A 15,141-nucleotide genomic window follows, 5' to 3' on the forward strand; every position below is an offset into this window, starting at 1 on the left:
ATAGACAAAGATGAACATGTTCAAATATCAGAGAGCGATATAAGACAAACGATAATAAAAAGTGAAAATTTCATATGATAGCTTTTCTTTTTTAATTTAATCGTAAAAATAAAGTTATTGTGAAAATAGTATTTTGTTAAATTATAAAAGTTCATTTTTCTTGATGTTTTAATTTATTTATTTTAAGTATTTCATGTTCTAATCTCTAATTAACTTTCTTTAATGATTACAGTTTCATTCATAAGAAAATTAATCTCAAATAAATGTTTACCATTTAAAAAAAAAACCTTTGAAAATATTTAAAATGAAAATAATGCACTTTAAAAATACTATTCCAATAACTTTCATTAATAGTAACACCTACATATAAATAGAATGTTACTGTTATTGAAAAAAAACAAAAAAAGTTCTCTTTGTTATAGTTTTTTAGTTACCTATAATTTTATTTGACTGATTATTTTTTATTGTTTTCAGTTTTGTTTAACTTTTCTTAGTTCTTTTATGCGTTCACTTTAAATAACAGAAAAATCAACCAAAATTTATAAAAATGAGGTATTTATAAAATATTTGAAAATGTAGTAAGATATGTATTTATGAAATTTTTCTTTTGATAATTAATATAAATAACTAATATGATTGGATTAATAATTAAGCCCATAATATGATTATCAGAAATATATCAACATATATTTTTAACAATCTCTGACTTTACATTATTTTTACATCAATTAGGGCTCCATCATTTATATCACAAGGTTCATTAAGCGCGCAATTGTACGTTGTTCATGGCCACTCTACACAATATATTGCCCATATATGTAATATATAGATATGTAACTGCATGCACATACGTTTTTCAGCAACATTTATCGGAGTAAAATGCAACTAAGCTTCGACAATGTTCAAACTAACACACTTTATGATAAAAATCAAATATATGGTTACGTAGCATGAAAATAACACGTTGGGTTTAAAGTTCGATTTGACAAGTACGTTTATTTATTTATTTCATTCACATGCTATTGTGATATAACAAAGTTCGATTTTTCTTGATAATAATAGCTATCCTCATTGTAAGCTATAAGTTTCAATATTTTAAACGTTTTAATTTAAACACATCTCTATAAAAAAAAAATTAGTTAACATACCAACTTTTTAAAACATATTCCATAGATATAGATCAAAACTTTTTAATCTTATAAAATACAGGCTTTTCAAAATGTAGATACTTGCTTTCTGAAATGTACTTTTTGCATAGATATTGCTTAAAAAAAATTTCTACAATTTGCATGGCTTACAATTTCGACTAAAATAATGATATTTACAAAAGTCGATGTTAATAATGAAAATCCGTGAAGCTTCCCCAAAACAAATGAGATTGACATTGTACGAGGGCCGAGCCTATTAGTAGTAGTCTCTAATCTCGATTTTCTTGGCAACCCAACCCAATCCAGGTTTATATCATTAGGCCTTTGAAAAGTTGGAGTTTTCCTTACTTCGGTCCAATTGATCTTTGTGGAATTACTTCTCATTAGTTGTTATGATTTATTTTAATTTCTATTAGTTGTTCCAGATTTATTTTAATTTTTATTAGTTATTACAGATTTATTTTAATTTTTATTAGTAGTTCAGAATTTCAATAAAAATATTAGTAAAATTATCTGAATATAACATAAAACGAGATATTTACACAAAAATGTTTGATAATACAAGTTATTCAAAGAATCACCATCTTGATGTCTATCGAATTTTCCCTTTATCTTAACATTTACATTTCGGTAATTTATTCCCACTCGATCTCCCAATGAAATTATGCAACCTGTAAAAAAACAAATCATAGATGTGACTTTACACAAGTTCTGGATAAACCTTTGACCCTTTCGTGGCACAATATTAGCAGTAACCAAAAAAACAAAATCTCTACGCTCATCAACAAGTAACCAAAGTCGAATCAAGCACACATATGTATGTATGTAATTAATGTATACACAGAACTGGTAAGTCATCAGGAGGGACGGATGACCCAATGCTGGCCGTCGATCTTGACCGTGAATCCGTGGAGGCGAGCGAAGAGATTAACGGCGCGCTTGACGCCTCGGTCGGCGACGGCGGAGAAATAGTCGTGTCCGAAGAGGACTCCGCCGGGGCTGAGGATCCGGTGGGCCCGGCTGATGTCGGACCACGCGGACACGAAGTCGTGGCCGGCGTCGATCTCGATGAGGTCTCCGCGGACGCCGAGCTCGCAAAGCGCGTCCAGCGCCGACGCCGACGAGAACGGCAACGGAATGATCGTCTCCGTGAAGTTCGACCCGACCACGTTCTGGACGAACTGGTGGTACAGCATCACGTCGCCGTTGACCGCCGGGATGTCCCGGAACTTGTCCCGGAACCCCGGCCAGCCCCGGAAGTCGTCCACGCACACGATCTGGGCCGCCCCGAGCCCCAGCCGCCGCGTCAGGTTCGCCACGTGGATCGCTGACGCGCCGAGGAACGTTCCGACCTCGATGATCGTCCGCGGCTTGACCTCGCGCAGGAGGTTCTCGAAAACGGCGCCGTTTGAGCCCCACCCTTTGACCCGCTTCTCCTTGATCAGCCCCCGCACGTGCGGGGACGGGAAGTTGGCGTACGGAGACTCGCCGTCGAAGAATCGGTCGATCAGGGTTCGCCGGACTTGGTCCGGGTCGATGGGTTTTTCAGCGCAGCGCGTGTTGATGACACGGAAGTGATCGAGCTGGTTCGGGAGATTCGCCAGCTTCGAGATCGCCGGCGACGAATACGACGACGACTGTAGCGCCGGATTGGTAGCGAAGAGAGCGCCGAGCGTGTAGGCGAGAAGAAGGAGAAGAGCGCACGTGACTGGTCTCGTGAGCTTCATGGCTATGCCTTTTGCTCTCTTCATCGTCGATGTCGTTGTCATCATCGCTGTGGCTGATAAATAAAAGAAAAATGAACCGGAAATATAAAGTCTATATATATATATATATATATGTGTGTGTGTATGTATATATACACGAGGTTAGAGCAGGGTCTAAGTCTAATAAACGACCTTGTGTTTCTTGTGTCACTGAAAAGTCTTGTTAATGTCATGTAATATATGTGTGTGGTTTATAAGTATTTTATAGTTGCTGTCGGTGTTTATTGTTTGTTAATATTGCAGGTCGCGATAGTTGGTTTGCAACTTGCAATCAAATATTATATATGAGTTTGACGTGTTGTATCGTGAGATTAATCGTTGATTTTATTTAATTGTTTTTTGTGTTTTGTGATGGTTAAGTCTATATTCTTTGTATAGGCTTTTTCCTCGATGGATCGTTATCACTTAATAGATGTTGCTTGGACAGTATTAGTTGTTGTTCACATGGCACTACCACTTACTTCTTGTGCCAATAGAGTGAGAGAAAAAATACGTTATACGTTAGAATTTAAAACTCTTATATCCAGTATATAGAAAAGTATCATTCTGTCCCATTGTGTGGTTAGTTGAACCGCTTTTTTTTTTTTTTCTTTTTTTTTTTTCGTTAGTTGGAGGGACGCCGAGAGCCTAACTGTAGGGATAGCTCTCAATAATTTTTGCTTAAATCCTCATATTTTTTTGGTTTCCAACATAAAAAATTGGATCAATTGTGCTTTTGCCCCATGATAATCGTATGTGTTTCACTTTGGTCTTTTAGTTATAAAAAAACGGCCACTTTGGCTCTAAAAGTTTTCATGTGTTTCACTTTGTCCCCAAGTTATGAGAAAATCTACTCTTCCCCTTCATTTATATATGCTAATCATAAGTGATTTACATAAAGTGTCCGGGTATCTCGATAATCAACATGAAATTGAAATAAAGTAAACTGCTTATTATCAGCATACAATCGTAAGTTTTGTAGTTAAAATTATTCACAACTGGATCAAATTGACATGGAAAAACATAACTCAATGCGTGAAAGTGGTTGTTCTTATCGGGTAAAACGAACCAAATGCAATCTTTCAAGGGGAAAGAGTAGTTTTTTTTTTAAGTGGCAAATTGATACACGAGTGCATAATTATTTACTTCATATAATAATTTTGTTATTTTCTAGAAAAAAAATAAGTTACTTAATAGTAAATGATCCCTTAGTCTGCTCACAAAAAAAAAATTATAATTGATTGAAATTTGACGAGCCAACTAGATATTAAAAGGTGATGATATGTAAGGTGGGTTGAATGTTATAACGTGGAAATTGTTTCTAATAGCCGTTTTTCATAAATTTTTTTAATATTAACCGCTAAATTTTTTATTTTTCATAAATAATCGTTTTAATTTTTGAATTGTTCATTTTACCTTTAATAACTCTTAATAATTGTTAATCAGATTTAAATAAGTGTTAACCTGATTTCAATATATCTATATTTTGAGCAAAATTTCAATAATAGTTAACCAGATTTCAATATTTCTTGACCAAATTTCAATACCTGTTGATCAAATTTCAATAATTTTCGACCAAATTTAGAATACAAGAGTATTTTTTTCGGAAAAAGGGAAACAATTTATGTTGAAATGTTTTGAAAATACGAGTGAGACTGATTATGTAATTTTTCCTGTTTTAATCCATCAAGAAAATTTTATATATTTTTTCCTTTTGAAAGAGTATTATACCCTTAAATTCAATATAATACACATAACTAATCTTAATCTTTCATTGTGTTCCAGATCTTCAAGTTTCGGTCTTTTTTCTTTTTAAAAATTTTATAGGTTTTGGTGTCACTTTCATGAATCTGTAGCTGAGTTTTTGGAAGAAATAAAAAAAACGAGTTTTGTTGGTAAGAAAAAAAAATGACGAGATTAGCCAGCTAGATTTTAATAGGTGAGTTGATAGGTAAAAACTAAAAAGTATTGTAATGCCTAAAAATATATATTTTCTAATAGTTGGCTCCACCTGGGCTCCATGGACACGTGTCGGGTGCAGAAAAGGCGCATTGCAAGGTCCTCGACTGTAGAGGCAACAACACTCATCCACTGTCCACACCATAAGCTCAGTCGGCTCAATACTCAACTATAGTTGATGTCATGTCATCGCTAGAGAAAAATATTTGATAAGAAGATCCAAGTAACGTTTAAGAGGACTAGCTGGTATTAATATACATTTATATACAAACTTTGACTTTCTATACCCAAATCGCCATCACAGATACTAGTCGTTCTTTATTGAGGTGTCGCGTTACAGAAAAATGATACTTGATCCAAGTTGAACTGTTGAAATATTCAATTATGGAAGTAAGACCTTTGATATATTTTGTTTATACATTTAATTTATTTATTTCTCATTTTTTTTTAAATCGAAGTTATTCAAAGATTTCAACAACCTCGATACAGACGTAAATTTGATCTCAATCTAAATCGGACTCATCGATAAAATCGAATGAAAGCGCTTATGGGGTTCAGACGTGTGTCGGATTCTACGTACTAGTGGAATCACACCAAATGAAGATCAACATCGACTCTTTAACGAAAATCTCCATCGTTTACAAGCGAACCCGATCAGGGACTAAAAAGCTTCAAAAAAGGATTTCAAGTTTGGATAAACCGACAGCTAATTGCATAAAAGAACACTAAAAGACGGCTATTCCGTCTTCAAATATACAAAATAATAGTTCACGGAAACAAGCAAACCAAAAAAATAAAGGTAAAAACTTGATCTTCGGAAGAAGATAGAGTCCCCAAATTGTTCGATATACTGCGCCGGATGGGTTCGAGACCCGCCCACTTCGATGGCACCACTGAAAGTGAGTGCATCTCTCCGTCGCCGCCGCCCGCCAAGGCCGCTTAGGAGGCTACAAATAAAATAGCCCCCATAGCACGACGAAGGAACTTTGTCTGGATGGATTTGAACGTCATTCAACCACCCTCGCCTCGCCAATCGCATCTCCTTCTTATTGTGGAAGTCGTCACCCACCAAACTACGATGCATCGAGATCCGCCTCCGAAGAACACAACTTATGATTACCGTCCCCCGGGGCCGAATTTGGCCCTAGTGGTATAGGGGTAGGGGATAGAAGGAAAAGATATGCAGCGAAAAGGAGAGAGAGAGAAAATTAGAGATGAAAATTTGTTAGTTAAGAGGTCGGTAAATGAACACCAATCATCTTATTGCAGAGAAGGAAAATCAGAATGCCCTGTTGCATTTCTTCTTTAAAACCTAACATTTTTTTCTGACATACATGTCGTTACAGACATCAAGCTTGTGAACCCCACCCCAAAAAAATAAACCCAGCAAATCTCATCATTTCAGACGAGTCAATCTGAACAGAATTGTATGGATTCCAGACCGCCAACAATTAGTTCTGCTTCAAATGCCGAACTTGCTGAGACGCCAGTTTTCCTAGTGTAGGACTGTGGTTCCTTTCATTTACTCATCAGTTCAACACTCATTTTGCGGTTCACCTTTGCGATAAGCATTTTACCGACTGATATCGGTAACTAGTCATTTTCCTATTCATAACCTAAACATTTTTTTTCTGTGACATACATGGCGTTACAGACATCAAGGTTGAGAGCCCCACCAAAAAAAAAAAAAAAAACAGCAAATCTCATGTCCACCACCACAGATTCTGTTTCCAAGACATAATCTCACTGATCGCCAAAGAGACACAACATCACCCTCCTTAAACCTCTCTCCCCTAATCTCTCTCTGTAAAAACACTAAAAAAAGAAGGAAAACATTGGCAGAGCAAGCAAAGCAATACTAATAGACTAATAGTACAAAACCAAACCTACATACTCATTTTTTTTTTTTTTTTACATCCACAGAGCAAGCGAGAGATTTTCACTTGCCGTCGTCCCCGTCGGCGGCGGCGGCAGAGCCTCCTCCCTCGGCCCCGGTGTCAGAGGCGTCGTGCTTGTCGGGGTGGTGCATCGGGTGGTGGTGCATTCCGTTGTTGGGCCTCATTGCCGCCATCTGGTGCAGCTGCTGCGGGTCCTGCATCTGGTGCGGGCTGTTGAACTGCATCGGCATCTTCGCCCCAAATAGCCCCTGCTGCTGCTGCTGCTGCTGTTGTTGCTGTTGCTGTTGCTGCTGCTGCTGCATCATCGCCGCCTGCGGGTGCTGCGCGAAATATCCGGGGTGTTGCATCGCCGGATGCGGAGCCATCTGCAATATTGGTTTTATTATTATTATTATTTGGGTTTTGTAGTTGACTAGCCACGTACAAACTTAAATTTTGATAATTTGCAAAGTGGCCGTTAACGGATATCAACGGTATACAAATATCCAACATATAACAGAAAATAATAGAAATTAACTTTGTTACGTCAGATTTGGTGGCTATAGCAATGTTAACGTTTCAAGTGGCCTAGTCCGTAATTTATTTCTTATTATTATTTGGGTTGTGCAGCTGACTAGCCACATACAAACTTAAATTTTGATGATTTGCAAAGTAGCCGTTTACGGATATCAACAGTATACAAATATCCAAAATATAACAGAAAAGAACAGAAGTTAACTTTGCTTCGTTAGATTCAGTGGCTATGGCAATGTTACCGTTTCAAGTGGCCTAGTCCGTAATATATTTATTATTATTATTAATAAGTTGACCAAGGAAAAGAAGGTAAGAAAAGAAAGATAGAAAAAAGGGGGACTTTAAGTCCTACCTGGGGCGGCATTGTTGATGCCTGTGGTTGGGCATCGGCAATTGCAGCTAAATACATCAGGTTCTTTTGAAGCTGAGCCTGGTACCTAGAATCATCAAATGTCCATGCACGTTTTGGCGTTACGAGGCAATGAAATGTGGGCACTAATAAGGCATGTATTTAGGTAAGTAGAATCTAAAATGTATTTCGCATATAAGGCATGTTTACACGTGGGGTGTGCTCGGGTGGGGGAATTTTCTGAAACAAACTTGTATTACGCGATGGTTAAGATTCTGCCATTAAGACTTGAGTAATCTTCCCGATTCAGAGATCATGTATGGTATGCACGAATAGTAATGCGGCTAAAAGATTACTATAATTCTAGCCCTCCAAAATAGGTAATGGAGGAACGGGCAGTCTCAACAATAAAGATATTGAAAAATTGACCAATCAAAAGAAAAACGCATATTAACAACAAGCGATTAGTCACTTACTGAGCGCATTCAGCGAGTTTGCCGAGGTTTTGATTATCCAATATTGCAAGAATTAATCTTTTGTTTTCATCAAGATACTGCATAACACACCAAAAAAAAAAAAAGCATTACACATTGATGATACAATAATTCTCACATATGTTGAGCAAGGATGATCTACACAGAGAATGCAGATAAAACTCATTGCCGCCAACACTCGGCTAGTTCTCTCTCTCTCTCTCTCTAAAAGCTGATTTTCAAGAAAGATGGTAACCGAAACATTAAAGAAGCAATCAGATAGATCTAGACCATCTTATACACTCAAACTTGGTATCAAGCCTTACTTCCAAAAAAACACACAACTAGATAATCTCAGCCAGCTTTTGTGAAAAACCAAACAAAAATGTGAAATGTGCAAAACAAAAAGAAGAGGTTAAAGGACACCCTAATATGCATAAAACAAACAAAACTAAATGAACAAATTGAATACATGGATATAAACAATAACCGACCGGCCATTATGGGCAAGCAAAAGCATTAAAACACACAAGTAACTAAAATAACAAACTTCAATCAGAAATCCCAACAATTCCAGATCGATATGAAGCTCGCAAATCATGTGCAGTCCTGCAATATTAATAGCAACATAGAGTATGTATATTTATAATGCAAAGTTCTCACACAGCAATCACTATATTAATATGCCAAATAGATTTCTGACAAAGGATGATTTAAATAATCCATAAAAAAAAAAAAAAAACTTTATACATGACAACTCTCGTGCACGACATCAAATAAATACACCCAATCGTGCAAAAACGGCATTAAAACCACCACCTGTCAAATTCCCTCTACGAAATGAATCTATAAAGCCATCCTCGACCAAACCTATCAACCTTTCAAACTTTTATTTAACTTAAAGCCTAAACCTTTACTTCCTCTCTGCTTTAGGCTAAACTTTAAAATTAGAAAGCTCTGCCATGATCAATCAATCAAACAGCCTTTAATTACCTTCCTAGAGCAGAAAAATGGAAAACCCAATAAAAATTAAATTAAATTAAAAAAACTCTCAAAATCAACGGGATTTCTGACAGACAATACTCCAATAAACCCAATCAAGTCAGAGAGAGAGAGAGAGAGAGAGAGAGAGAGAGAGAGTCTCAATACCTTCTGAATCTGCTCGGTGGTGATGTTAGCCTGAGGAAACGAGGGCATAACTGGAATCATTGTCGCCGATTGCTGCATATTTCTTACTTTGTAATTTTTTTTTGGTTATATAAATATAATTTCAGCTCTGCGTCCAGGCCAAAACCCTAACCCTAAGAGAGAAAAAGAGAGACGAAAAAGACCATGTGAGCAAAAACAAAAGAAAAACCCCAAAGTCTTATAAATAAATAGTCCAATAAATTCTAAAAATAATAGAAAAGAAACAAAAACAAAACAAAACGAAGACGGGACATAGAAAGAGAAAGATAAGTCTTTTTATGTTTACCTGTTTGAGATGTTGTGCGTGAGTTTTGAGTTCCAGAGTGGTGACGAAAGTGAAGTGGTTTTTAAGGAAACATGGAAATGTGTTTTTTTTGGTCGTATGTGTCTCTCTTCTGGGGGTTTATTTTCTAATTGCAGCAAAAAACTAAAAATAGGTTTTTGTTTTTTATTTGATAGTACTATTTTCCTCTTGTTTTGAATACAGCTTAGATAGTCGTCGAAAAAAAAAGCCATTTGAATTGGTGATTAAAATTAAATTAAAAGTTGGGTCCATGACTCCTTTTTAATTTTTTTTAAGTAATTGATTTATAGTATGATTTTACTAAAAACATGGAAATATGGCAAAAATATTTCGACGATTCTGGACCGATATACTTACATTTTTTTAATAAAAAAATTTCTAAAAATAATATTTAATAAAAGACACTTAATAAAATGGATTACTAAATCAAACAAAATTACGGCTTAATATAGCGTTTTATTGATACATAAATAAAATAAATACTTTATAGTGTGTATCAAGACCCAATACCAACAAGATTTGTGGTAATTGCTTTTCGTAGCCATTTTTTTTTTTTTTTTTTTTTGTATTTTATAGTAATAATACATGCTTACAAGTTTTATGCGAAAATAATTTTTTTAAGTTGTAAACATTTATTTCTTAATGTTACAGCTTGTTTTTAGTTTGTTTACTTTTTTGCTCTCTATTTAACTTTATTTACTATATACAATTCCATTTATATATAAATAAAAAAAAATGTCTACCGTTTGGAAAAAAATGTCCTTTTAAAAATGATTTAAAATAACTGTTATTTTGGAAAGGTTGCCCTCTAAAATTATTATGTTTGTAATTTTCCCGTAAAATTTTGTGGGTGTTTTAAACATTTGTTTGTATTATGTAATTCATATTACAAATTAAACACGATTCCCTTCGTGTATATTTTCAATTAATATATTTACTAATTGGTGTCTCCTTTTATTTTATTGTAATTATAAATTGCAATAATGATTTATTAATATGGATAACGTTGAGCAATTGACGAAAGTAGGTCGTTCCCTTATTAAAGAGGGAGCATGGAGATTTATGGGGTATTTAATTGTAACTAACCTTAAAATAAATGAACAACTATATCGTAACTAACTTTAAAAGAGCTTCAAAGCATAGTTTGATACATCTTTTTATTTATTGAGTGGATAAAAAAGAAGTTCAATTCAACCAACTTTGTAAATCACAGTAACTTAAGACCAAGCTATGATCATGTCAAAAAAGGTAAGGCAAACATGATCGTGTTTCATCGTAAATGTATGAAGTGACTAAAATTAAATGTGGTACAAACAAAATAGATATATATATATTTTTTATAAAAGTTGACAAAGGCTTTTCAATAGATAATGGATATGAAACGGAAGAGTATAAACATTTTATATCTCTTAACAAAATAAAATGAGATTTCAAGACAACAATGATTCAATTTTATAATCGGATGAATGCAAGTTGCGTGAGAACTCCTGATGACCGAAATATAAACTCCACTAAAATTCGAGCAACTCATTGGCTCTTTCAAAAAAATCTCAAAGGGTAGTGAACGAACTAAAGTGTTCGAGGACCACTAACCGCGATAAAAGACGTTCGAGTGTTTACATCGCCAAAAGACTAACAAATATCTCGAACTAAGTATTCAATAGAGGACTAAGTCATATTTGAAATACAAAACCAGCATAGTGTAGTGGACAAATCATCAAAGCTTAACACATGCTAAATAATACAAAAGATAAACTAAGCTAAAGCAAACATCTTCTCTAAAACACTTGGAGCATTATTTTGATGGTCACTCCCTCAGATACAGTCTCACCACTGACGCCACCATCATTTTCTTCTCCGACCCTTTTAATAGTATCGTCACAATTGTCTATCGTAGATATGTGGCCCGTTCCGCTGGTATCCCATGTGCTTTGGTGGTGCTTGTTATGTTTTTGCGTTTGGAGTTTTTGGATAATTTGTTTTATTTTTTGCATTTAGTTTGTTAAAACATGTTTATTCTTTTAAGTTCTTAGTTCAAGTGTTTTGTTAGTGATGTAAATACCCGAATGTTTTCTTTTTATGTTTGTTGGTTCCCAAACAGTTAAGTTCATCTATTAATCTTTGAAATTTTTTTTTTTTTTTTTTTTGTTTAAACCAATGAGAAGCATCCGATTTTTTTTTTTTTTATAATAATTCTTGTGTTGGTGTCTTATTTTTTAATATTAAAAGATGTCTAATGCTTATACTATTAGCGTTATATTTATGATCTAATAGAAAAAACAAGCATCGAGCTAATTTTACCAAAAAAAAAAAAAATTGAGAGAGTAGTTTCCAAACATTTTTTTTCAGTTTTTTCACTTTCTCAAAAACAAAAATGAAAACTGTACCAAACAATTTTTTGAAAACAACTACAAAACAGTTTTTCAGTACAACTATAAAAATTAGAAAACAGAAAACAAAAAACCGTTTGAGTTACCAAACACAACCACTTTCTCAATAGAAACTATTGTGAAAGAAAAGGCCGATGATATTGTCAACTCCAATTTCCAAACAACGAATCTTGGGAGAGTTTGGTAGAGTCACAAGACCCGGAAAGCAAAAGTAAACAAAGGAAATCACATCTCAAAATCTCAAACCAAAAAAAAGGAAGACGAGCCCATAAAAACTGGCTCCCGATATTTGGAAACGCCTTTTCCCCAGAGCACGACCCAGAAGCCGAGCCGCCTCGCTCAGCTCAATCCAAGCTCGCTATTTCCCGATTTCCATGGAGATCAACGTTTTCAGGCTCTGCTCGGGTCTCAAGATCCTCGGCTATCTGATGATCGTCCTCGTCGCCGCCATTATCGCCGTCTCTTACTACGCCGTCGTCGTCGCGGTCTTAGGTCCCCGATTGCTTCTTGGTGGGATTCACTCCTTTGTAGCTATCTCTGTCGCCATTCTCTTCCACGCTCTGGTAATTTTAGACTCTCTACCTGTTCGAAGAAATGCCTCAATGAACTAAACTCGTTACATTTTTTTTCGAGCTTATCATGCTAAAAGAAAAATCGCCGCTTTCATTCACTTCCATTTTCAAAATTTGGTCTTTTTTTGTGACGTATAGTTAAAACAGCTCTCAGCTATCTATCTAGCCCCATCACATGGAATATATCATGTAGCTAAATTGAGGGGCTGTGTTGTTTCAGCTTGTGTTGTTGTTGTGGAGCTACTTTATGGTCGTGTTCAACGACCCTGGTTCCGTGCCTGAGAATTGGAAGCCTTTATTGGAGGAAGGTAATTCACAGGCTGAGACATCTTCGGTTCATTTACAATCTCCGGCTGATGGGCAAGAAGTAAGACGTCCGGTTGGATTCTGTACTCGATGCCAAAATGGCAAGCCTCCACGTTGTCATCATTGTTCTGTCTGTAAGCAATTCTTAACTTGTCAACGCTCGAATGACTTTCTTCGCCTCTGGGCTTTGATAAAGATGTATGCTTTTTTGCTTTCGTAAATTGTTGGTGTTTTTTTTTACAGGCCAAAGATGCGTTCTTAAGATGGACCATCATTGCGTTTGGGTGGTAAATTGTGTCGGAGCACGTAACTACAAGTTTTTTCTTCTCTTCCTGGTAAGGAAAACTCATTGTGGTTTTGAATTTTTTCCCCACCACCGTTTGAACATTTTGAGTATCCTAACGATTTTTTTTTCCTTCTGTTGAAATATTGTTTTGGGACAAAAGCTTTATACATTTATGGAGACAACAACGGTCACTCTCGTTCTGCTGCCTTACTTTGTCAAATTCTTTAGGGACACCAAGAATCGTTCAGAGTCTGCTGGAAAACTTGCATTTATTTTTATGGCTTTTGGTAATCAACCCCTGTGACTGGTAAACAGTAGTCGTTAATCACCCCATACTTGCTTTCTTTCGAGTTAATTGGTCGATTGTTTATTGTTGCAGTTCTTAATTTGGCCCTGTCATTGAGTCTGCTTTGTTTTATAATCATGCATGCATCGCTATTGTCAAGCAACACTACGTCCGTTGAGGTAAATACTTTTTATTGTTTTTTTAATTCTAATTCAAATTACGTCAATTAATCAGTAGCTGCTGAATTTGAACTTTGTACTCTGGGACGCCAGAGAGAGTTTCATACCTTCATGTAAATAAAATGCATATCAAGAAACTTAAACCATAATTTTAATTCGTGTCCAATGATTTTAGGCTTTCATTTGTAGAAGGGAAAAAAAACACTTCTCAATAAGTGTATTGCATAATTTTATTTGTCACACAAGAGCATGTAAAAGATATGCTCCAATTGTTTTAGGGCATTCTTGATCAATATGATCTATAATTAACTTTTTTTTTTTTTTTTTGCAGGTTTACGAGAAAAGAAGAGCCGTCCGATGGCAGTATGACCTTGGCAGAAAGAGAAACTTTGAGCAGGTTTTTCGCTAGTACTTTTTGTTTTGGGAAAAAGATCTCTTATATTTTTCTATGGTGTATCTCCTTACAATGTACTTCTTTTGTTTGGTATGTTTCATTTGTACATAGGTGTTCGGCACAAAGAAGGCACTCTGGTTCTTTCCATTGTTCTCAAAAGATGACTTGGATAACATACCCGCGCTTCAGGGCCTGGAATTTCCCAAACGACCGGATGTCGAGGTTTGAGGTTTGCGAGCTTATGAGCTGAGCTCACTCTCGCGACAACCTGGTGCGTTCCTTCTTATGTTTTGTATCCTTCTCTCATCTGGTCTGACTAGGTCTCGAAAGTTTGTGATTATGCCGACAAATCATACTTTGTACGATAGTGTTTCAGAGAGGTAGGACTAGAGCTGTATTTGTACATCCCATTCTTATGATATTTTTTTATTTGTTTGTGTGTGTGTGTGTGTTTTTTTTTTTTTTTAATAGTAACTTGTTGCTCTGACACATCATAAAATTGTAGGCCTAGATTCTGTACTTGTCCATCTAATCCTTCAGAATTCTTTTATTTTGATGTGCGGTTTCTTGGTTGGAGTTCTAGTCGATCCATGTTTGAGTTTGTTAGCGTCGTTGGTAGGGATAAACATGGATGAGAACATTTGTAAAGAGAAGGAAAAAAAAAATGATAGATTACGACTCCGCCGATTTCTGATCAACCGTGGCCAGAAAAACCTCCGAACTCGCTGAATCTGTCTCCTGAAGAATAAGCAGACCGACTAACCTGTAAATTTTAGATGCAAAACAATTTGCCTCGAACGGCCTACACACAAAGGACATGAAACTACGGCGGAAATGCAAAACAATTTGCCTCGAATGGCCTACACACAAAGGACATGAAACTACGGCGGAAATGCAAAACAATTTGCCTCGAATGGCCTACACACAAAGGACATGAAACTACGGCGGAAACTGAAATCGTAGATTCTCGAATTCGATATTTTCATTTGCCTCGAAGGGCCTACATATAAAGGACATAAATTTCTTGAATTTTGTTCTTTTTTTAATTATTAAAATAAGCCGACTATAAAAGATGAAACTAAATGATAATCAAACAGTGATGGAAAAAATTGCAGTTTGTAAGAATGTAAAATCATTTATAATAATACATT

The 15,141-nt window shown here is 35.6% G+C and overlaps 3 protein-coding genes across 3 annotated transcripts; 1 reads left to right on the top strand and 2 right to left on the bottom strand.

Annotated features, from left to right (window-relative positions):
• Positions 1-1,732: 1,732 nt before the first annotated feature.
• LOC149400253 (S-adenosyl-L-methionine-dependent methyltransferases superfamily protein) lies at positions 1,733-3,444 on the bottom strand. Its single transcript, XM_089611056.1, has one exon. The coding sequence runs from the start codon at positions 2,918-2,920 to the stop codon at positions 2,006-2,008; it is 915 nt and encodes a 304-aa protein (XP_089467182.1). The 5' UTR covers positions 2,921-3,444; the 3' UTR covers positions 1,733-2,005.
• Positions 3,445-6,093: 2,649 nt separating this feature from the next.
• LOC149400254 (GRF1-interacting factor 3-like) lies at positions 6,094-9,768 on the bottom strand. The gene is made up of 5 exons (XM_089612936.1): positions 9,560-9,768; positions 9,235-9,386; positions 8,089-8,165; positions 7,616-7,700; positions 6,094-7,115 (listed from the first exon to the last, which is right to left on the bottom strand). Exons 2-5 carry the CDS (start codon positions 9,310-9,312, stop codon positions 6,792-6,794), a joined length of 564 nt encoding a protein of 187 aa, XP_089469062.1. The 5' UTR covers positions 9,313-9,386; positions 9,560-9,768; the 3' UTR covers positions 6,094-6,791.
• Positions 9,769-12,061: 2,293 nt separating this feature from the next.
• LOC149400255 (DHHC-type zinc finger family protein) lies at positions 12,062-14,522 on the top strand. The gene is made up of 7 exons (XM_089613904.1): positions 12,062-12,530; positions 12,760-12,979; positions 13,089-13,180; positions 13,292-13,418; positions 13,511-13,596; positions 13,928-13,993; positions 14,102-14,522. Exons 1-7 carry the CDS (start codon positions 12,342-12,344, stop codon positions 14,216-14,218), a joined length of 897 nt encoding a protein of 298 aa, XP_089470030.1. The 5' UTR covers positions 12,062-12,341; the 3' UTR covers positions 14,219-14,522.
• Positions 14,523-15,141: the final 619 nt, after the last annotated feature.

Source organism: Urtica dioica, chromosome 4 (assembly GCF_054948205.1).
Source record: "Urtica dioica subsp. dioica isolate 48M chromosome 4, U.dioica_male_clone48M_v1_H2, whole genome shotgun sequence".
Lineage (NCBI taxonomy): Eukaryota > Viridiplantae > Streptophyta > Magnoliopsida > Rosales > Urticaceae > Urtica > Urtica dioica.